The sequence below is a fragment of the Lithobates pipiens genome, unplaced genomic scaffold (genome assembly GCF_037356315.1).
Source record: "Lithobates pipiens isolate NorthernLeopardFrog02 unplaced genomic scaffold, aLitPip1_a1.2 Scaffold_13, whole genome shotgun sequence".
Taxonomy (NCBI): domain Eukaryota; kingdom Metazoa; phylum Chordata; class Amphibia; order Anura; family Ranidae; genus Lithobates; species Lithobates pipiens.
The window spans coordinates 139,076,611-139,100,850 of NW_027507718.1; the positions used below are offsets into that span (position 1 = coordinate 139,076,611).

The following is a 24,240-nucleotide window of genomic DNA, read 5'->3' on the forward strand; positions in this document are numbered from 1 at the left end:
CTTCGCGGGCCCCGCCTACCTGTACACGCGCTCGAAATGGGCGGACTTTCCGAGCGGGAACAGTCCGCTCATTTCGAAAGTACAGCGGACAAGCCCACACACGGGCGGACTGTTCGCTCAAACACAGTTTCAGCGGACAGTTTTTCGGAATTTCCGAAAGACTTTGTCCGTCCAACTGTCCGCTGAAACTGTCCGCTGAAAGCCCACACACGAGCGGACTGTCCGCCCAAACACTGTTCAGCGGACAAGGTTGGGCGAACAGTCCGCCCGTGTGTACGCGGCCTAAATCTTTTTTAAGGATACAAAGCAGGATATTGGGGGTTATTTACTAAAGGAAAATCCACTTTGCACTGAAAGTGCACTTGGAAGTAAAGTTGCTGTAGATCCGAGCGGAACATGCAAGGTAAATAAAAAACAGCATTTTAGCTTGTATATGATTGGATGATAAAATCAGCGGAGCTTCCACTCATCTCATATCTACCCCTTAGATTCAGATTGACTGCACTTCCAAGTGCACCTTCAGTGCAAAGTGGATTTGCTTTATCTTAGTACATCGGGGTGACTTTCAAAATGCATGCATAGGCGTATACCGTATATACTCGAGTATAGGCCGACCCGAATATAAGCCGAGGCCCCCAATTTACCCCCAAAAAAACTGGCAAACTTATTGACTCGTGTATAAGCCGAGGGTGAGACATGCCTGTCCATCCCTGTGTGTGTGTCCGTCCCTGTGTGTCCGTCCATCCCTGTGTGTCCGTCCATCCCTGTGTGTGTGTGTGTCCATCCATCCATCCATCCCTGTGTGTGTGTGTGTCCATCCATCCATCCATCCCTGTGTGTGTGTGTGTCCATCCATCCATCCATCCCTGTGTGTGTGTGTCTCCATCCATCCATCCATCCCTGTGTGTGTGTGTCTCCATCCATCCATCCATCCCTGTGTGTGTGTGTCTCCATCCATCCATCCATCCCTGTGTGTGTGTGTCTCCATCCATCCATCCATCCCTGTGTGTGTGTGTCTCCATCCATCCATCCCTGTGTGTGTGTGTCCATGTGTGTGTGTGTGTGTGTGTGTGTGTGTGTGTGTGTGTGTGTGTGTCCAGCCTACCTGTGTCCCGAGCCTGTGTCCCGAGCCTCCGTCCCGTGCCTTGCCTCCTTGCCTCCGTCCCGTGCCGTGCCTTGCCTCCTTGCCTCCGTCCCGCGCCGTGCCTTGCCTCCTTGCCTCCGTCCCGTGTCGTGCCTTGCCTCCGTCCCGTCCCGTGCCGTGCCTTGCCTTGCCTCCGTCCCGTGCCTTGCCAGGATCGCCGCTCTTCGTCGGTGCCTCGGCGGCCATTCTAAAATTCAAAAGCCGCGCCTCCGCCTTCGCCTGTGATAGGCGGAACACTGAATTTCCCAGCAGCCTGTGTTCCGCCTATCACGGACATCGTCTCATCCTCGTACTACGGACGAGGATGAGACGATGTCCGTGATAGGCGGAACACAGGCTGCTGGGAAATTCAGTGTTCCGCCTATCACAGGCGGAGGCGGAGGCGCGGCTTTCGAATTGTAGTATGTCCGCCGTCTGTCTGCTCGATACGCTGATCGAGCAGTCAGACGGCGATGACTCGAGTATAAGCCGAGGGGGGCACTTTCAGCCTCAAAAAAGAGGCTGAAAATCTCGGCTTATACTCGAGTATATACGGTACGTGGAAAGGCTTCCCACCCACCCGTCCCCCCAGTCTTTCATACATTCTCATAGTATTTTGCTCTTATTCTTACATTCAGGGTATGCCCTCTTTTCAGGCATACTGACCAGCTAGGCCAAGGCACACCTCAGGCCTTGGTTCTTAGGAGTATCGCATTTCCCGCTTGAGGACTCTGACTACAAATAGTGTATTCACTGAAATGCAGTATTGTGGTTCCAACTTTTCTGTGGACTAGACAGATGCAATAACAGAGGCCGATGGGGTTGTGGCGTGTGCCTATTTTTGCACTGTTTGCCACCCCCCGCAAAAAAATTACCACCAGCCACTTCATAAAAATGGTAATCGAATACTTACAAATTACTTCATGTAATGATACCACTATGAATAAAACATTGGAATAACCATACCATTTTGACATGTGTTCTTAATTTTCTTTTTCAGGGTGACTCTGGGGGTCCACTTGTATGCAATGGGGTGATTCAGGGAATTTCATCTTTTATAATTGGAAGCTGTGGAAGTGGCGTGGCTCCCGATTTCTTTGCACAAGTAGCATTGTTTCGAAACTTTATTGATGGTGCTATCAATAGATGACACGGCAGAATAAGCATCATTCATTTATAGAATTCCAGAATTAATTCCCGCTGTTGGACATATCATTCTTGCTACTTTCTCAAATCAATTGTCAAATAAACTTTTGAAGCTTTTCATATTTGTGGCTCACTGACTGACTTACTGTATTAAATGGGTTAATTTGACCTGGGTTTCTAGCTCAAGCTACCTATCATGGCTAGTATGTGAGGACTCTTTCTTTGTTGATTGAATTCTCAGTATTAAAGAGGAAGTAAAGGCAGTTAAAACATTTTTTTTTTAAATGCAACCTCCAAGGCAAAGGCATAATGAGCTAGTATGCATAGCATACTAGCTCATTATGAATAACTTACCTAAGAACGAAGTCCCCAAAGCGGTTCTCCTTCTTCATGTTCGCCACTTCCATGTATTGCTTGAGTGACTCACGGGTCTTGCTGCTCCGGCGCTGTGATTTGTTGGAGCCGTGATGACGCCACTGCCGCGCATACGCATGGGAGCCAACAGGAGTGGCATATCGCTCATTTTGTAAATATCTCCTAAACCGTATAGGTTTAGGAGATATTTCTTGGATCTACAGGTAAGCCTTAATCTAGGCTTACCTGTAGGTCAAAGTGGTTTGTAAGGGTTTACAACCACTTTAATAGATCTTGTTGCTTGATTTAAAAGAAATTAAAAAAGTTAGTGGGTCGATCAGCTGATCAGCTTTTTCCCATAAATAAAATATCTTTTTGGAGAAACACATAGGGGTTGATTTACTAAAGGCAAATTCACTTTACACTCAAGTGCACTTGTTAGAGCAGTCGCTTTAGATCTGAGGGGAAGATCTAAAATGAGGGGAAACTCTGCTGTTTTTTATTTTTATTGCATGTCCCCCTCGGATCTACAGCGACTGCACTTCCAAGTGCACTGATAGTGCAAAGTGGATTTGCCTTTAGTAAATCAACCCTATAGCCGTCTAATGGATTTAGGAAAAAAAAAAAAAGCGCACGTGTGTTGCACTGTCAAATTACCTATAAAATATAGTGTTGGGCAATGTTTGAGATCACCACCTTCCCATGTATGACCTGTGCCTGGATCACAACATCAGACTTTTGTTTGCAGAACAATCTGCTAGTATTCCCGCCAGTAAAATCTGATATCCTATCCACAGCTTATCTTATCATATATTATATTATATTATATCTCACTGCGTTTTCTTGCAGATGATCTTTATTCATTACTGTGCCTTTTAATGTGTCTGTCTGGGGAAGGTGCTATCCTAGTAGAAGAGGTAAGGCTTTATTTCCTTATGTCGGAGCCTCCAGCAAAGAGATCAGTAAGCAGAAAAACAGCGGCATAATTCAAACTTACTCATGAGATACAGTGGTGTGAAAAAGTGTTTGCCCCCTTCCTCATTTCCTGTTCCTTTGCATGTTTGTCACACTTAAGTGTTTCGGAACATCAAACCAATTTAAACAATAGTCAATGACAACACAAGTAAACACAAAATGCAATTTGTAAATGAAGGTGTTTATTATTAAAGGTGAAAAAAAATCCAAACCATCATGGCCCTGTGTGAAAAAGTGATTGCCCCCCTTGTTAAAACATACTATAACTGTGGTTGTCCACACCTGAGTTCAATTTCTCTAGCCACACCCAGGCCTGATTATTGCCACACCTGTTCACAATCAAGGCATCACTTAAATAGGAGCTGCTTGACACAGTAAGGTCCACCAGAAGATCCTTAAAAGCTACACATCATGCCGAGACCCAAAGAAATTCAGGAACAATTGAGAAAGAAAGTAATTGAGATCTATCAGTCTGGAAAGGGTTATAAAGCCATTTCCAAAGCTTTGGGAATCCAGCGAACCACAGTGAGAGCCATTATCCACAAATGGCGAAGACATGGAACAGTGGTGAACCTTCCCAGGAGTGGCCGGCCGCCCAAAATTACCCTAAGAGCGCAGAGACGACTCATCCAAGAGGTCACAAAAGACCCCACAACAACGTCCAAGGAACTGCAGGCCTCACTTGCCTCAGTTAAGGTCAGCGTTCATGCCTCCACCATCAGGAAAAGACTGGGCAAAAATGGCCTGCATGGCAGAGTTCCAAGGAAAAAACCACTGCTGAGCAAAAAGAACATCAAAGCTCGTCTCAATTTCTCCACAACACATCTTGATGATCCCCAAGACTTTTGGGACAACATTCTGTCGACCGATGAGACAAAAGTGGAACTCTTTGGAAGGTGTGTGTCCAAGTATATCTGGCGTAGAAGGAACACTGCATTTCATAAAAAGAACATTATACCAACAGTAAAATATGGTGGTGGTAGTGTGATGGTCTGGGGCTGTTTTGCTGCTTCAGGACCTGGAAGACTTGCCGTGATAAAAGGAACTATGAATTCTGCTGTCTACCAAGAGATCCTGAAGGAGAATGTCCGACCATCTGTTCGTGTACTCAAGCTGAAACGAACTTGGGTTCTGCAGCAGGACAATGATCCTAAACACACCAGCAAGTCCACCACCGAATGGCTGAAGAAAAACAAAATGAAGACTTTGGAGTGGCCTAGCCAAAGTCCTGACCTGAATCCTATTGAGATGTTGTGGTATGACCTTAAAAAGGCCGTTCATGCTCTAAAACCCTCTAATGTAACTGAATTAGGACAATTCTGCAAAGATGAGTGGGACAAAATTCCTCCAGGACGCTGTAAAAGCCTCATTGCACGTTATCGCAAACGCTTGGTTGCAGTTGTTGCTGCTAAGGGTGGCCCAACCAGTTATTAGGTTTAGGGGGCAATCACTTTTTCACACAGGGCCATGATGGTTTGGATTTTTTTTCACCTTTAATAATAAACACCTTCATTTACAAATTGCATTTTGTGTTTACTTGTGTTGTCCTTGACTATTGTTTAAATTGGTTTGATGTTCCGAAACACTTAAGTGTGACAAACATGCAAAGGAATAGGAAATGAGGAAGGGGGCAAACACTTTTTCACACCACTGTATACAGATATGAGGTTGGAGGCATAGAAGTGCCTAGGCACACTCACATACCAGCTAGCAAACTGTTATTTTCCAGGACAAATTCAAGACAAAAGGTACATTTTGAGTTTACTGCTTGGACACAGCTAGCTCTTTGGATTTTGCCTAACAAACTCAAGCCTTGTACACATGATCAGATTTTTGGACGACTGAATGTCTGTTTATTGTGGCATGCTAGTCTCATGTAGAAAGTGAAGAGGTTACTCACCATACGAAAATTTTTGTACCACAGAATACAACTTCAGAAGTGATGTAATGTGTTGAACTGCAGGTGCAGGTTAGTTCAGATCCACATTAAGACATAAAAACTCTCTAAGATACAACAATTTGGTTTTATCTGTATGTTCTCCTTTATATGAGGATTAATACTTCCAGTGATTAGGAACGCCTGACGATGAGATTGGGTCTAACTCACCAAGCATTTTGTATATCTACACAATAGTTTTGACCAACAAACAGAAGTGGGGTAATCCTGGGGTGTTTATGCATTGACATATCTCCTTAAACCAAGTCTGTCCTGACAGTATGGTCACCTGCTGACTTGGAACCATACACAGGCAGCTTAACTCTTCAATAAGACACAGATTTTGAATCCGGCTTAATTTTACTCCAGCTAATTTCAGTACAGAGAATATTTACCCACTCTTTTGAAGTGTAAGAAGACAATGACTTTGATGAACACTGTTTCTGTGAATAACTAACACTGACTGAGGGAACATGGAAGAAGTGGGGGGAGGGTCTTGCTAGGACTAAACTAACTAGCACTAAACAGGAGGTGAGGACAGAGAAAGATACAAAAATCACATTTGTGAACAAGTTGTAGCCCAAACGACAAAAATACATGGAAATACAGCAGAACTGAGGTCATTGAAATATTGTGTTCTTGCACTTTTGGCATTCATCCTTGGGCACATACTTCCCTAAATGTTCGTAGTGCTAGGTGCACCATCCAGCCCGCCCAGCTGCAACAGCTGTCAGCCTCTCATAGTGTTTGACAAGCTGCCGGTGACTAGGCTGTATGGAGCATCTATGCCCCCCGCAGCAGCTAAACATCAGAGCCCCATGCACCAGGGCTAAACACCCAGTGTACATGGGGGGGGGGGGGGCTTAAGGCTGGCCGTACACTATACAATCTGATTGTACAATCTCCTTTTGATTTACTAAATAATATGATAAATAATATAAATATCAATAAAAATATATATAAATAATATGTAATATGAGGACAAACCTAAACAATCCATGTTATTAATATTAAATCAGGAAGCCCTTACATTACAGTTATGTTAGATATAAAGGAGATTGTACAATCAGATTCAGCCTAACAGTTTAGAAACACTTGCTGGTTGTTTACAGTAGAGGGTTGCCAGGCTGCCAAAATTCTGTTGTAATTGAATTATGGCTATGATTTAAGTGAACGTTAAAAACAAACTTTCCCCCGATGCTTATATATACAGAGGTAAATGAAGGTCTGTTGTAGGACTCATTAACATGGATATTGACATAGAGAATATGCAGACATATGAATTTCTATGCTTTTATTGGACACTTATAAATCCACATAATGATTTTAAATGATATAGTGAACACTGTGCTGTTACTTGCATTTACTTACATTCAAGTACATTCAGTTTAATTTCGAAAAATTAAAAATCTATACATTTTTGAAAGTATCTAAATGCTTTTTAACACATGTAAATGCATAATTTGTAGGGAACATTGTGTATGAAAGACCTAATGCATGTAAACCCATGTTCATTTTGCATATAATTGCATAACAAACATTATACTTCCCAAATACATTTCTCAGGAGGCCTGTGTGAAGAAGGCCTTAAAGTACCTTTACTGCTTTTTCCCAATATGCTAATACTTTAGTATGCAGTCTGGACAGGTTCACTTTAGGGAAAACAGGTCAAAAAATGTACATTTTATCATGGTGGGCAAAATCAGCTTTATAACAGCTGAATTATATAAATGTTGTTGCTTTTCCAATGACTTGGGATCATTTCTGTTCTTAGTTTTAGTCCTACAGATGCATGTATGCATAGCTCCCAACTGTCCCTGATTTCAAGGGACTGTCCCTGATTTGGAGCAATGTCCCTCTGTCCCTCTTTCCCCCTCAATTGTTCCTCATTTTGGTCTGATCTATATAGTTGTATATAAAATGCACTTTTTAGCTTTCAAAAGGGGTTTCCCAATGCTAAACCTTTCATCCAAATTCTAAATTGCTGCATTTGTAAATTTTTAAAGCCAATATAAAGGAATAGTAGTGGTTAAAAAAAATCTCTCGTGGAGTTAATTAACCTTTTTTTTTTGGTTAATACTCCTTTAAGGGTGTGTGGCAGAAGGCGTGTCCTATGCCTACATACATTTGCTAGTAGGTGTCCCTCATTACCATCTCAAAATTTTGGAAGGTATGTTGTATGTATTATGCTCACATGTAACATAACAACAGTGAAGTAAAGAACGATAAACATAAATGAAGAACATGTGGAATAAACAGTATATAATATAATATCAGGTAAAACAATTAACATTTATATTTTTGTGCTGTACTACATTCGGTTGTCGTTTAGGATTCAATTGTTGTAGCAGAAGGACTGCATAGGGTGGCATTATGCATGGTTTCTTCTATAAATCTTCTATAGGGATATAAACGGGTGTAAATGCCTGGCCGCCTGGCATTACCACAGACTCTAAATCCAGATGACACTACAGCCTCCAGCACTCCAGAACACACCAAGGGACCCCCGGAGTCTCCCTGAGGGATTGAAAAGTGATTGATTTACTGTCATTTAAAGTGTACTTTTTGCAAGTGTTAGACTTCAAAACATATAAGGCTATTATTAGTTTTGAAAGGAATCTTGCATGCAAGGTTGCTTTTTCTAGAAGCCCTCTGAAAAAAAACTAAAAAATACGTACCTTAGGTCCTAGCTCTGGAGAGCCAGTGACATCACTGTTCCTCACTGATGTCTTCTACAAAGCTGGGTGCTCATAATCCCACGTGAATGCACTCTTGCATGGTGCTGGAGCAATTTCTTAAAGGATTATGAGCACCTTACTGTGGCTGTCATATAGTGATGTCACTGGTACTTTCAGGGAACAGATGCAGGGCAGGATCAGGGTATTTTTTTTTCCATTTCTATTTAAAGTATTGTTATACCCCAAAACAAAAGTGTAATATATTACAGCTTACAGCTTGATATGTGGTGGCTGCATTTGTTTTTTCTTTTTAGGCTTTAGTCTTAGCCCTTGTACACACGATTGGAGATTCCGATGGAATGTGTCCTATCGGAGCGTTTTGTCGGATAGTCTGACTGTGTGTGGTATGCATCGGACTGTTTCCGTCGGACCAAATTTTCCAACTTGCCGGAAATATTTTCTGACAAAATGCTCCGATCGGACATACTCCGATCATGTGTAGAGAATTCCGATTGGACAAAGTGCAACGCATGCTCAGATCAAATTCCTACATCAAAGCTATTGGCTACTAGCCTGAACCTAGTCCCGTCGTAACGAAATAACGTCATCACGTTCTGAACGATCGGATTTTCCGCCAACTTCGTCCGACCGTGTGTATGCAGCAGTTTCGGACAAAATCCGACTGACAAAATCCGACGGATTTGGTTGTCGGAATCTCCGATCGTGTGTACAAGGGCTAAGGGTGTCTCCACACTGGATGGAGAGCAATGAAGACACCCTTGGACAGAAGCATTTTCAATCTGGAGATAGGGTAGCATTAGGACCCTTTCACACTGATATGTTATTCCTGTGTTATTACCTTGCCAGAAAAATGAAAAAAAAAAGTTTCCCTTTAAAGTGGAAGTAAACTCTTTTTTTGCACTTGTACCTACAGGTAAACCTATAATAAGGCTTTCCTGTAGGTACCATGAATATGTCCTAAACCTGCACTTTTAGGAGATATTCACACTGCATACAGCTGGTGATGTCATGGGCACATGAGCTCTGAAGGAAAGGCATGCCCGTGCTGTCTCTTCAAAGCCCTGTGTCATGGTCCGTGACCCCCATGTGCATGGAGTAATGTCATTGCGGTGCGGCCAAATAGATGGGTGGGTGAAGATGGAAGCCCTCTCAGCAGCATGACGCTGGAGGGCTTAGTTCTAAGATAAGTATTTCATAATGTGCTTTTATCTGATGCATACTAGCACATTATGCCTTTACCCTGCAGGGTTTGAAAAACAAACCAAAAACGCAAACTTACCATTGGAATGAATAGAAATTGCTGGTAAATCGCTGTAAAAAAGTGCTGTGATTTGTGTTTACGCTGCTTTTTTGAGCCACATGTCCATTTTTTGCAGGTGCAGGCAACCCAAAAGCACACCAGAAATGCACTGGAAATGCATCTGAAACAAAGAAAAATCATACGTGCATTTTTACGATGATTTTGCTACAGAGCACTGTGAAAGAGCCCTTAGGCAGGGTATACACATTTCAAAATCTGGCTGGTGCAGAATTTCAATGTGCGTGTACCCCTCTCTGTTCAACAGAAGCTGGTTGTTAGATTGGCCCCTGCTACTGTCAATCATAGCTAGTGAGCCAATGAGGAGAGAGCGGGGTACAATGCCCATTCACAGGAGCACGGCTCGAGAGTGAGCAAGCCCCCACAGTAAGAGGCTTGCTTTTGTGGGTACTTGGCAGGGAGGAGCCAGGACCACCTCACAGAAATGTTTACCATTTTCCAAATCTATCCAAAATCAAATAATGTGAATTCCTATGGAGAGGCCATCCACTGTTGAAATATATAATAGATGGCTTCTCAAAAGGAATAAACAAGATGCATGCATGCATGCATGTGCAGAAGAGGAAATAGCGTTAAAGTGACATGAAACAATAAAAGCCCTAAAATTTTCCACTCGACTACTTGCATTTTGCAAGTGGAAAATGAGGGCTGGCAAGTAGCTGGGCTCCCTGGGAGAGGGGGGGTGAACACCGCCAGCGGGTGGGGTTGATCGGGAGCCGTTGTCGCAGCGATCACCCCGGGTGAAGAGTTTGTGGAGGAAGAGGAAAGCTGCGGGTAGCCTGCTGTAACAGCTTACATTACAATTGCCTCGCCTGTGATAGACAGAATGCCAGTCCAATGCTGGGATGCGTTCTGTCTATCACAGGTGTGGGGTCAGGAAGATGTGAGGCTCTGTATGATGCGGAGCGGTGGCAATTGTAATGTAAGCTGTTCTGGCATGCTATCGTGCTCTGTGATCCCGTGGCCCTCCTCTTCCTCCACTTATGGTCCAGGCCACCCTCACTCTTCCTTTGCCCAGGCAAGGCTGCAATAGTGGGCACAGTGAGGCTGCAATGGTGGGCACAGTGAGGCTGCAATGGTGTGCAGTGAGGCTGTAATGATAGGCACAGTGAGGCTGCAATGGCGGGCACAGTGAGGCTGCAATGGTGGCCACAGTGAGGCTGCAATGGTGGACAGTGAGGCTGTAATGATGAGCACAGTGTGGCTGCAATGGTGAGCAACGTGAGGCTGCAATGATGGGCACAGTGAGGCTGCAATGATGGGTACAGTGAGGCTGCAAATGTGGGCAGTGAGGCTGCAATGATGGGCACAGTGAAGCTGCAATGATGGGCACAGTGAGGCTGCAATGGTGGGCAGTGAAGCTGTAATGATGGGCACAGTGCAGCTGCAATGGTGGGCACAGCAAGGCTGCAATGGTGGGCACAGCAAGGCTGCAATAATGGGCACAGTGAGGCTGCAATGATGGGCACAGTGAGGCTGCAATGGTGGGCACAATGAGATTGCAATGATGGGCACAGTGAGGCTGCAATGATGGGCACAGTGAGGCTGCAATGGTGAGCACAGGTGAGGCTGCAATGGTGGGCACAGTGAGGCTGCAATGATGGACACAGTGAGGCTGCCATGGAGGGCACAGGTGAGGCTGCAATGGTGGGCACAGGTGAGGCTGCAATGGTGGGCAAAGGTGAAGCTGCAATGGTGGGCACAGGTGAAGCTGCAATGATGGGCACAGGTGAGGCTGCAATAATGGGCACAGGTGAGGCTGCAATGGTGGGCACAGGTGAGGTTGCAATGGTGGGCACAGGAGAAGATGCATTGATGGGCACTGACGAGGCTGCATTAATAGGCACTGGTGAGGCTATGCTGAGGGGCACTGATAAAGTTGTTAATATTTACTTTTGTAACTTAATTCTGCATTAAACTTTTAGGTGTCAAGTCATGAGATAATGAGGGCGTGTTTAGGGGCAGAATTATGGGCATGGCAGGGTAGGGGTTGGGTGGGGCAACTGGTGGCTAGTAACCCTTTAGGCCTGGCTAGTAGCTCAGGATTTGAAATTGTGACCCCCCACAATAACATTTCTCCCCAAAAGTAATTGTAATCCATTTTTAACTAAATCATTCCTTGCATTATTTTTCTTTCTCATTGCAATGCCCTCTGTGAGTTTCTGAACCCCTATTTTTCCACTCACTTCAGTGAGGTAAAGCTTAACTCTACAATGAATACCCAATTAAATGTAAGGAAATAAAAAACAGCATTTTCGCTTGCACATGAGTGGATGGTAGAAGTCAGCAGAGCTTCCCCTCATATACCAAGCTCTGGAACAACTGCACTTGCAAAAGTCTTTTTGCCTTTAGTAAATTAACCCCAGTAAATTTACAGCTGAACACGCAGCAATGCCTGTTACCACAGATACTGTATATGGACTGTTTGCAACCCTAAAACTGAACTAAACCCATCTATTTAAAGTGGAGTTCCACCCAAAAGTGGAACTTCCACTTATATGCTTCCTTCCCCCCTCCGGTGCATTTGGCACCTTTCAGGGGGCAGCTCCGTGGCACCGTCCCTCGGATGTTCGGCCCCCTCCTTCTTCCTCTGCCGGGTCAGTTAGAAAGCGTGCTTCACACATACGCAGTAGGGAACCTGCTGTGAAGCCAAAAGCCTTTACTGCCAGTTCCTCTTACCTTGAATGGCGGCACCTGACAAACGATCCCAAAACCAGCTTTGGGTGCTGTAATTGAGGGAACCCAGGACAGGTAAGTGTCCATATATTGAAAGTTAGCAGCGACAGTATTTGTAACTGCTGACTTTTCATTTTTTCATGGCAGGCAGAACTCCTCTTTAATAGTTTCCAAAAAGTTACATTCAGGGAATGCCGTAAATTATAACTATTACAGTTATTAGTGTGCTTATGTCAGCTCTCAACAGAATTGTTACGCCATCATATGATTGATATCATAGCTGTTCACATGTTCAGCACCATGGCAATTGCAGATCAAACAGAAGCAGCTCAAAAGATGGCAGCTTCCTTGGCTGTAAAAGGTTGGGGGGGGGATAGTTCTGATTTTAGGCCTAACCATTGCTGCTGAAAATATTTTTATAGTGATGGGGATGCTGCTAGTTCTCTACAGAATGTTGTAAGCAATTTGCAATCCATTCCCACAGAAAGTATGATATTATGATCCAGCACACATTCTTACCTCACAAGAGTCTTGTTTCGCAGTCCCAGCACACATCATGTTCTCAGTGATTTCATCTTGATAGTAACCCCGACCATTACAAACTTCTCTGCTGATTACAGGTACCAACACCTCATTCAGCTTGTCCGGTTTCTTCCCTGTGCGCTTTATTTTCCCCCAGCCAGCTACAAGGCATCTGGTATCTGCGGGTATCTTTTTGTCTTCACATTGGATTTGTATGGGCTTCACTTTATCGCTCAGCGTGACATTTACTGCTAGCTGAAAATAAAAAGGTTCAGTCCATATTGAGAATTTCACATTGATATGTCCACAAAGCTTTCTGTTTATATGTGGCATGGTCAAAAGGAATAAAAGATACAAATATTCCCATATAGCTGGTGAGCTTGCAGACTTTTTTTCGGAAGCAATGTGCAGTACATTACCATTATATTACACATTGTGGTTCTGATATCAGTGTGCAATTTATTCAATCCCCCTTCATTTATCCTAGCACCTTTCCTTCTATTTTCTTTTCATTCTCTTTAATTTTGTTAAGGCTTATGCACACAGGGCCTTTATGGGCATTTTATATGCCTAACATCATTTCCTGGTGCTTTCCTGCAACCAGAGAGCCACACGTACCGCATGCAGCCTGCCATACAGGTGAATGGCTGTATCTGGACGTGCTCTTTTGAACATCGATGCTTCCTTGTATCAGTGATTATGTCAGGAAAGGTTTCACCTGCTGGTGGCACTGTGGCTCCCAGATCTATGGGCTGCAGTTCTGGTGTCCACCAGCGGGTGTATCTCGGCAGTCAGGAGCGGACATCATCTCCTGCAATCAGGCATCACCTAATACTATTGCAGGAAGTATATTTAAACCAGCGCTGGACTGAGAGATCCCCCGTCGCTGGATATGATCATCCATCGCTGGACCCCGGAGATCCGTCGCTGGATAGCAAGAGTGGATTAGCACCTCTGGAATCTTTTTTTTATTTTTTTTATTTTTAATAAAGGAATTTTTCAAAAGTGTGTTTGTCTTATTTAACCATTTTGACACTTTCTTTGTGAAATGGTAGGGGTACTTTTGTACCCCCTTACCATTTCAAACAGGGGGGGGCCGGGATCTGGGGGTCCCCTTGTTAAAGGGGACTTCCAGATTCTGATAAGCCCCCCGCCCGCAGACCCTCACAACCACCGGCCAGGGTTGTGAGGATGAGGCCCTTGTCCTCATCAACATGGGGACAAGGTGCTTTGAGGGGTCACAGACCCCCAAAGCATCCTCCCAATGTTGAGGGTATGTGGCCTGGTATGGTTCAGGAGGGAGGGGGGGCCGCTCTCTTGTCCCCCCCTCTTTTCCTGCGGCCTGCCAGGTTGCGTGCTCGGATAAAGGGTCTGGTATGGATTTTTAGGGGGACCCCACGTCAATTTTTTTATAAATTTGATGTGGGGTTCCCCTTAATATCCATATCAGACCTGAAAGGTCTGGTGTGGATATTTAGGGGGACCCCCACGTCAATTTTTATTTTTTTTGACACGGGGTTCCCCTTAATATCCATGTCAGACCTGAAGGGCCTGGTAATTGAATTTAGGGGACCCCCCACGCTTTATTTTTTTTATTTTTTTTTTAATCAATGAATGAATGAATTGTTGGCTAATACAGAGAACACTCATTCTTACGGGGAGCCGACAATTTAGCCGCAAGTGATTTTAAAAGACTTTTTTTCCTGCACAAATGACACTTTGTGCAGGGACAGTTCTAAGCAGCAGAAACATGCGCCCCTTCACAGGCATACTATAGATACCCCCCAGCTACGAAATTTAAAGGAATATTACACTTTTATTGTTTCACTTTAATCATTATTAAAATCACTGCTCCTGAAAAAACGGCCGTTTTTAAAACTTTTTTTTGCAATGATCCATGTCCCCTGGGGCAGGACCCAGGTCCCCAAACACTTTTTAGGACAGTAACTTGCATATTACCCTTTAAAATGAGCACTTTAGATTGTGAACGTTCGAGTCCCATAGACTTTAATAGGGTTCTAAAGTTCACACGAAGTTTAGGTCTGTTCGCAGGTTCTGGTGCGAACCGAGCAGGGGGGTGTTCGGCTCATCCCTACTGAACATGTGCTTGGCATTTTCTGTGACAGTCCACATATTTCTGGACACACCAGTCACTGACATAATACCAAGGCCAGTCGTGACCAGAAGTGGCTGCACAGGGAAGCCATCCTGGTTCTGTAGTTTTGAAAATGCATCTGGAGGAAGTTATTTCTTTTTCTTTGCTGGTGACAAAGGATAGTGAATACTGCTGTCAGATATTGAAGGAGTGGACAAGTGACCAGCTACTAGAAGGTATTCGACTTACTCATTCCCTAGTTGATCAGGGCAGTATATTGATAGGAGATGTTCATACTTTGAATCAGATTTGAGTTAGCTTTGTCCAGTACTCCGAATGGCAGTGATGATTTTTCTCCCCCTTTCAGTATGGATCAAGTTGAAACTCTGGTGTGGTTATTGGAGGATGACTCGGTTTATTTCTTTGAACATTATTCATCATGTTCCCAGCAGGTGTTAGTGGAGTGTATTAGGGCACTTTCAAACTCGCAGCACCCGGGTGTCGGCGGTAAAGTGCTGCTATTTTTTGCTGCGTTATAGCTGTGCTTTTTGGCCGCTAGCGATCCGGCAGTGCTGCCCATTGATTTCAATGGGCAGAGTCGCTTTAGGAGCGGTGTATATACTGCTCCTAAAGCACCTCAAAGAAGCTGCAAGTAGGATTTTTTTTTACGCCCTGCCAGCGCACCGCTCCAGTTTGAAAGCCCTCAGGCTTTCACATTGGAGTAACAGGAGAGGCACTTTGCAGGCGCTATTTTTATCACTATAGCGCCTGAAAAACACCTCAGTGTGAAAGGGGTCTTAGTGCAGTCTCTGGTCAGACTCACAGCACCCGATTTGTGTGTAAGCCGAAGTTTGTTCAACCTTTACTACAGGCATGGTCAGATATATTGCACTCAGCCTCAGTCAGAGACCTGCCTGCTAAGATGTCGCTTTCTCCATCACACACACACAAACCACAGTTGCACCCCCATATACCCTGCTACCAATTATGTATCAGTACCCTGTTTCCACCTGCTGCACCTACCTTTCCTTCAACCCAGTTACCTCTTCTCCGCTATCGGCAACCATCCCACAAAAATCCCCCTTTTGTTTACCATCCTCCCACTCTTCTCTTCCATTAGCTGCACCTACTGCTTACAGCTCTGCAGTTGCTTACAGATCTTCAGTAGCTAAAGAAACTGATGTTTTTTTTCCAACCCGCACAATCCTGCCACTGTCTCATCCTGCCTCTACACCAGCTGATCTGTTCCAATCTGTCTCCACACCAGCCAACCTGTTTCAGTCTACCTCCACGATGGCCAATGGGGTTTGGTCTTTGTCTGACAGAACTGAACACGCTGTCCAACCTGCTGTTTCGGGGCCCGATCCCCAGCCTGATGTTCCGGTGCCAGCTGTCCAGCCTGATGTTCCGGTGCCAGCTGTCCAGCCTGATCCAGTGTCCTCTGGCCAGCCTGCTGCTCTGGTGCTCAGCACAGCTGGCCTGGAAGGATATTAACACAGGAGAGAGTGGAAGGATTCATGCCGGAGAGGCAGTGGGAAGAAACAAGGAGAGACAGTGAGTAAATTAACACTGTGCAGGGACAGACAAGGGGAGATACTGACATCTGTAGCAGGCCTCTCTTGAAGACCGCATAGTGCCTCCTCACCACCTGTAAAACACATCCACCACAGATTGTTATTTGGAAAGGCGGCAAAGGCTGCCACTAGTGTAAACAGAAGCTGACCATAGAGGATTCAATTTTGGTTAGTTTAGCATGGACTGGCCAAATCTTTATCCATATGTGGCTGCCCCGTTTAACAGAAGTGGACTGTTAGATCAACATCTGTCAAACAGGAATGCAGGAAACTTTTTGTCAATTGGTGGCTGCAGCATTTACAGTATGTGGATGTAGGAATCCATGCATTTTTTTCAGTCTACTGGCTGAATGAAAAAAAAACCTGATCATCCATGGTCAGCTTTAGCCAAAGTCCTTTTCCTAGCTTATTTATGGGCAGTCTGATTGTAGCCAAGATGATCTATCGATCGACTTGGGTACAACCAGCATATTGGATTTTTTAGGATGCGATTATTGTCAGCAGCTATAGCTAATAATAATCACTGTGTTCTCCCGGCTGGGACGGCTCCCTGCACCCCCCCTTGCTGAGAGAACACAATAGCTCTGCAGAAAAGATTCCCCCAGCAACACTGACTGTAGGAGAATCAAAAGATTTTCTTTCCTGCAACCTGTGGGTGCAAGAAAGAAAACATCTTCTATGGCTGGCTTCATGTGGCTGTTACCCTCTGTGACATTTTATATAATCTTCTGTGTCTTGTTATGCTAGGTGCTCCTGTCTCTGTGTTTTATAAAAAAAAATGCTGTCTATATCTGATTTCAGAGTGGTGCTCATGTGACCGGCTGTTTCTCTCCCCTCTCGATCTGACTGCTAGAATGGGAAGGATTCCCCCGCTGATGTCAGTCAGGAGGAGAGAGCCGGCTGGTCACGTGGGCGCAGCTCTGAAATCAGGCATAGACAACCTTTTTTCTTTATAAAACACAGAAACAGGAACACCTAGCATAACGAGACACAGAGGATTATATAAAACAATAAATGTTATTTCAGCAGATGGAAGAGAGGAGGGAGGGCACTGACACAGAGCAGACAGGCAGGGAGGGAGGGAGGGGGGAGAGGAGGACAGAGAAGGAACAGGAGAGCTGTGTATGATGGAGGCACGTAAACTGATCACAGTGTCAGGGCTCAGCAACCATGATAAACTGTGGTCAATTTACAGGGGGAAGGCAGAAACAGGCAGGATCAGCCAGGTATTTCAGGTTTAAAGTGGATGTAAACCCACTCTCATATTTCTAAACTGCTGCCATAGTGCTTATCTAAAAGGATATACATGCCTCTTGCATGTATCCTTATCTTTCAAATGTATCCCCTCTGTCTGTTATGAGACCCGGAAAACTTCAGATTCTGTGGGTGGGTCTGTTGTACGTAGACTGCTACCTCTACACTCCCCTTGTCAACATGCATTTTCTCCTGTGTATTTCTTAGGCCGCGTACACACGGGCAGATTGTCTGGCCAACTAAGTTCATCAGACAATCCGACAGACAGTCCGTCCTACTTTTGAATGAACGGACTTGACCACACACGACGAACAGACAGTCCGCTGAAAGTTTGCGCGATGACGTGTACGGCACGTACGACGGGACTAGAAATTCGACGTCCAATACACTGCAATGCAACCTTCGGCCGTGTAAATCCTTTCTGAGCATGCGCCATATTTAGTCCGTCCAACTTGCCTACTCACGAGCGGACTGTCCGCTGAAACCAAGTTTGGACGGACTGTATTACGGAAATTCCGAAAAACTTAGTCCGCCAGACTGTCCGCTGAAGCCCACACATGAGCGGATTGTCCGCTGAAACACGTTTCAGCGGACTAAGTTGGACAGACAGTCCGCCCGTGTGTACGCGGCCTCACACTGAACTTCTGCTATGATCACTAACATCCAGTCAAAACACAGAAAAGTCACCACTTGACTTCAGCATGCCAAATCATACTGAGGTGTGGAGCAGCCAATCCTGGGAGAGCTGGAGAAGAAAGGAGCAGGGGATCTGAAGTACACAGAATGTGCATGAGATATGTAAATCACCTGTCACTCACAGCAAGGCCTAAGAACTGACTCATATTTCTCTGTGTGTCAGTTTTTATCGCATGGATACAAAGATAAGAGGACTGCTCAGAGTTTGGTTTAATGCTTTGAGGCAAGACTGGGCACAGATTACATGAAATTCTATACTGTACAAAGTGCAAGCCTTAATTAAAAAAAAAATTGGGTTTACATCTACTTTAAGGATGAGCTCAGGCGTGTTCACAACTCCCTGTGTCCGCACCCCCCCAGAAAGCCGACACGCCACATTGCTAATCACAGGCAGTGAGAGATTTCCCGATCTGTGTAGCCGCGGATCGGGAAATGTCTCACTGCCTGTGTGTGATTAGCTCTGCAGAGTGTCAGCTTCCTGGCGGGCGCAAACACACCTGAGCTCATCCTTAAAGTGGATGTAAACCCAATTTTTTTTTTTAATTAAGGCTTGCACCTTGTACAGTATAGGATTTCATGTCATCTGTGCACAGTCTTGCCACAAAGAGTTAATCCAGCTCTGAGCAGTCCTCTTATATTTTTTTAAATTACACAGCACAAGCACTGCTGTAAACATGCTTAAAAAAATCTTGTTCCTTTAAGGGTAACAAACGCTTTAAGCAACTTTGCCCCACCCAATAAAATCCTCTGCTCATGAAATGACATTGGGAGTAAGGGCAGATTCATGTTACACTCTAAGCATATGAGAATGTCCATGCATACCCATATGTTTAGTGTATTGCAAGAGAGGCTGGGACACGTAGTCCAGGAAACGACAGCAACATCACAAGAAAGGGCTGTTCGCCTGTTTGTAATACAATAATACATGACAAATTCCAGAAAAACTAGTCAGCGTGAATGAATAAGCTTTCAAAAATACCTTCAAAAGAACGAGGTCATGTTCCTTGGTAGTTTTGTTGTACTGAGGATGGATGAACTGTTTCTCAATGTCGACAACCAACCTCTCAGGGTCCGACAGAGAGTTAGTTCCCAGTACAGCCAAAATAGTATTGTTAGCGCTGCAAGGAAAATGACACATACCGTAATTATTTATTTTTATACAGTGAACCTAACAAAACCAGAGCAATAATTGTATCTGATACATTCTGATAACTAGCAAAAACTGTTGTGAATTAGGGCTTCTTTGAATCTTTTTCTTTCAAATAAGTTACTAAAATTCAAGTGCTACTAAACCCTTACTAAACCCAGGACATTGCATTCACTATATCTGGTCTCCCACAGTACACAGAACATGAAAATGCAATTATCTTAGTAAATATAAACTGCTAAATGCCTTTTCTCGTCAGCAGTTTATAGCAGACTTCCATCGTCTGGTTAAAGTTTGTAGGAGGAGTTTTTAATCTACTTTGACTGTCCTATGAGACTGCAGGACCCCTCACCCTCTGTCTGATTGGACCTGTGCCGATCACACGCACCCTCCCAATAAAAACAAACTCTTTAGCAATACACACCAAACTGAGCATGTGCAGAGTGACTCCAAAGGCTCTGTTTAATCAGAAGATGGTTAGGGGACAGTGGAAGGGGAGGATCAGAGAAGTAAGGATCAAACAGCTTTTTTACACAATGCAAAGGATTAACCCCTTAGGTTCCCTTCTGTTGTGGATTTAGTAACACTTTAATTTTAAAAAAAGTTCACAGAAAATGTTACTGTCAAAATGCCAGGTTAAAAAAGATTTCACCTACCTGTTATTTCCTGTGCACAAGAATAGCTTATACTGTAGGTGTGTTGTGTTTAAACTTCAAAGTTCTTACATGCATGATAGATAAAATATTGCTAATTCTGGTTTCCGGGCAATGAAATTGGAAAGCTCAAAGTAGTCAACATAACAGGAACATCACAGCTTTAATTCTCAGTCTGCAAACTGTAGGTCAGAGGTTTTAGTGGTTTAAAGTGATTGTAAACTCTTGTTTTTTTGTTGTGTTAAAAATAACAAACATGTTATACTTACCTCGTCTGTGCCATGGTTTTGCACAAAGCAGCCACGAGCCTCCTTTTCTTGGGTCCATCACGGGCGCTCTCGGCTCCTCCCTCCTGTTGAGTGCCTCCACAGCAAGCAGCTTGCTATGAGGGCACCTGAGCCAAGCTGCAGGTCCCTGTGTCCATTCAGACATGGAGCCTTGGCCTGGCCCTGCCCGCTTTCTCTCCTCAGTGGCTAACTGACTTAGATGCCGCTCTTCTGTCTCAACCAATGAGGAGGGGAGTCCCAGGCAGTCGAGGCACTGCTGCAACATCTTAATGCATTGAATTCATTAAGATAAAAAACCTTCTGCCTTTACAAACACTTTAAGCACTGTCCTCAATTTGTGTCCACTGCAGCATGAGCGGGACGTTGCACAACAAAGAATCATCTGTCCACAACCCGCAGTCCTACCCAGAAATACAAAAAAATGATAGTGAAAATGCCCTATGTAGAACGTTGGCAGTTAGTAGACTTACAGAAAGATGATAGATAGATAGATAGATAGATAGATAGATAGATAGATAGATAGATAGATAGTACTGGTTTATACATTAACCTACTTGTCAGGAACACAGTGTGCCGCACTGATCACCCACTGCGGACTGAGTAAGGCACCACCACATAAATGACTGCCTTCCACGTGCAATGATACCATATATGGTCTGTTGTGCAGAGCGGACTCTGACCCACCTAAGATCCGACCCCGTGGTCTGCAATCTAAAAGAATTATAAGAGGGTTAGGAAACATGTAACGTCAGTATCTAAAGCTGGCCTATGTACACTGTGCAAATTATGTCCAGTTCCTGATGAACCAGATGAAATTGACTTTTGTGGGTGTCTTTGGCAACCCCATCCTGCCTGACATCCTTGGATTTTGAAATCGATGGAGCTAGGTGGGAACCTGTCGGCCGAACCATGGGTGCAGCCACTGTTCTAGTATTCTGCTATTAGTGCTTGTCAGAATACAATCACTCAGTAGGTAGATTTATCCATCTGCAGTGTATAGAGTGAATGGGAGAATCTGTTAGATTTTCTTCCTCCAGCCTACAGGCTGAAAAAAATTATCTATCAGTGTATGGCCAGCCTACATTTTATATAATAATTGTATATACACTCCTATCAAAATTCTAACATGAAAATGTTGGATTTCTGTGATTCAGGAATCACAACCTACCTATTGAATGCATGTCCTTCTGAATTAATGACTTTGTCTATGTACCAATGTAAACTTTGACAAAAACGTTTGGATGTGTAATGCGTAAAATATCATGGATGCAGATATTTCTTGTTTTTGTTAACTAAGCTCAATGCTATGGGAGAATAATTGACCACAACACGGCTTTGTGCTATAAGCCACAATATTGCTGCTCCTGCACTCATACCCATATAAAATTGTACCTAGTATGGATCTGAATGTAACATTTTATACACCAGTGTGCAAGAAGCCTGACTTGTGCATCACAGTAAATAAAGTAATACAATCTGGGGCAGTGAAGTTCATTATTATTGAGGTAAAGTCCCTTAAGTCATCTGAAAATGTCATTGGAACCACATTTCCAATGCAAACATGTACCATGTTTATCAGGAAATTATTTATTTATTAACTTTTTTACAATCATTATTGCTGTTCCTTGTACACATAGGACTGTTGCCCTATCTGCCTAAAACCTATCTATGTGTACCCTTAGGCGTGGTTCACAATACGCGGGCACTGCAGCCCATTCATTTGATCGCAGCCTGTATGGAAACCGCAAGTGAAGTGTGTTTTCCAGTGCTGGATGCAGCTTCAATGATTTCCAGTGTGTGCGGGTGGCATTAGGATTATTATTACTATTATTTATTATCATCATCCGCAGTAGTAGCAGAGGCCTGGATCACACTTGTGCGGGTAGTTCCCATTGCGGGTCCTTACCCATTCCAGCCTGAACTACCCACAGAGAAATCACAGGAGATGTGTGCTGGTGGTTCAGGATCGAATGGGTAAGTAACCACAATGGGAACTACCCGCACAAGTGTGAACCAGGCCTCTGCTACTACTGCGTATGATGTAAATAAATAATAGTTATAATAATAACAACAACAATAGCAATACAACAATATATTAATATCATTAATAATAATAATAACAACAACAATATAATAATACTATTATTAATAATAATAAAAACAACAGCACAACAATATAATAATAATAATAACAACAACAACAATATAATAATACTATTATTATTAATAATAATAAAAACAGCAACCAAACAATATAATAATAATGATATTAATAATAATAACAACAACAATATAATAATACTATTATTAATAATAATAAAAACAACAATATAATAATAATAACAACAACAACAATATAATAATACTATTAATACAATACTAATAATACTATTATTAATATTAATAAAAACAACAAACAGACAATATAATTATAATAATAATAATAATAATAATAATAATAATAATAATAAACAACAATGACAAAATAAAAATATAGAAGAGTAAACAAATAGCTGTTGTCTGAACAGCAATAAACCATGAAGACAAAAATATGTATTCTATACAAGGTCTAACACACCACACAGCTTGTTTATAAAACATAATAATTCCTATTCTGTATACACATATTGCATTGTAGAATACCTATGACTAATATATACTTAAGCACCGTGCTTACAAAAACGTTTTACTCACCATAGTTAGGGATACTCAGAACCAGTAAAAAAACAGGTAAGAGTCTGGCTGCAGTCATGTTGGAATGATTCCACAGATTTTTCCCCCCAAGTATATAAGGAGGAGGTTTAACATCTCCTGTGCTGACTTCACATTATCTACTATGTAAACAGGAAATATACAAAACAATAGTATATCAGTGAAGAGTGATGGCAGGAGTATACAATGAAGCCAGCAAAGTTCATCCTGAGGGCACTTCTAACACTGTCTTCTATTTAACTTTTCATGAACTAGCACAAAATAGAGGGACACCAGTAAATATTTCCAGGACTATACAGAAAAAAGACTATCTGAAAAATAAAATCAGGAATAAGTATATTTAGTGTAAAAACACGTAGGTAGGTAATGATGATGTATTCTGCTCAAAGAAAGGTAAATGTTACGTTGTAACATATGTATATTCGATAGATCTGTTACCAACCTTTTAATTCCTATAGCATAATGTTTTGCTATCAGTAGGCTGGCCATACATTATGCAATTTTCTTCCCTTCAACTACAAGTTGAAAGAAAGAAAACTGCTAGATTCTCCCTGTTGCTGGGGGAATCCCTCCCGAAGTGCTATTGTGCTTTGCTGGTGAGGAGTGCAGGCAGCCTTCCCGACCGGCAGAATACAATGATGGCAAGAAACAACAAGCTGGTTTTACTATAGATTGACTTCAGTACAACCAGCCTGCCCATTCAGCAGGAACCAGGCGAATTTCGATCCATCTACGACTGCCTGCCTTTTTTTTTGTTAAAAATAACAAATATGTTATATTTACCTGCTCTGTGCAGTGGCTTTGCCATACCTCACAACTTTCTGAGATGGGTACGAGGGACACCTATTGGCAAAAATATGTAGGCTTGAAACACCCCTCCTTCAATGTCCCCTTAAAGTAGAATTATGCAAAAAAATGATTAGTTAAACCCACATGTGTTTTTTTTTACCACTGCTATTCCTTTATATTGGCTTTTGAAAATTAACAAATGCAGCAATTTAGAATTTGAATGAAAGGTTTAGCACCGGGAAAACACAAAGTGCATTTTATATAGAACTATACAGATCAGACCA

The 24,240-nt window shown here is 43.2% G+C and overlaps 2 protein-coding genes across 2 annotated transcripts in view; one reads left to right on the top strand and one right to left on the bottom strand.

The window, feature by feature from the left end:
- Positions 1–2,391, top strand: part of AZU1 (azurocidin 1) — a 28,864-nt gene extending 26,473 nt beyond the window's left edge. The window contains 1 exon segment of the mRNA XM_077475644.1: positions 2,124–2,391. Within this exon segment, the coding sequence (XP_077331770.1) occupies positions 2,124–2,273 (150 nt within the window). The 3' untranslated portion in view covers positions 2,274–2,391.
- Positions 2,392–6,813: 4,422 nt separating this feature from the next.
- Positions 6,814–23,317, bottom strand: LOC143974361 (serine protease ami-like). The gene is made up of 5 exons (XM_077475646.1): positions 23,150–23,317; positions 21,010–21,166; positions 19,348–19,486; positions 12,747–13,004; positions 6,814–8,051 (listed from the first exon to the last, which is right to left on the bottom strand). The coding sequence occupies exons 1-5, from the start codon at positions 23,205–23,207 to the stop codon at positions 7,863–7,865; spliced, it is 801 nt and encodes a 266-aa protein (XP_077331772.1). The 5' UTR covers positions 23,208–23,317; the 3' UTR covers positions 6,814–7,862.
- Between the last annotated feature and the right edge of the window lie 923 nt (positions 23,318–24,240).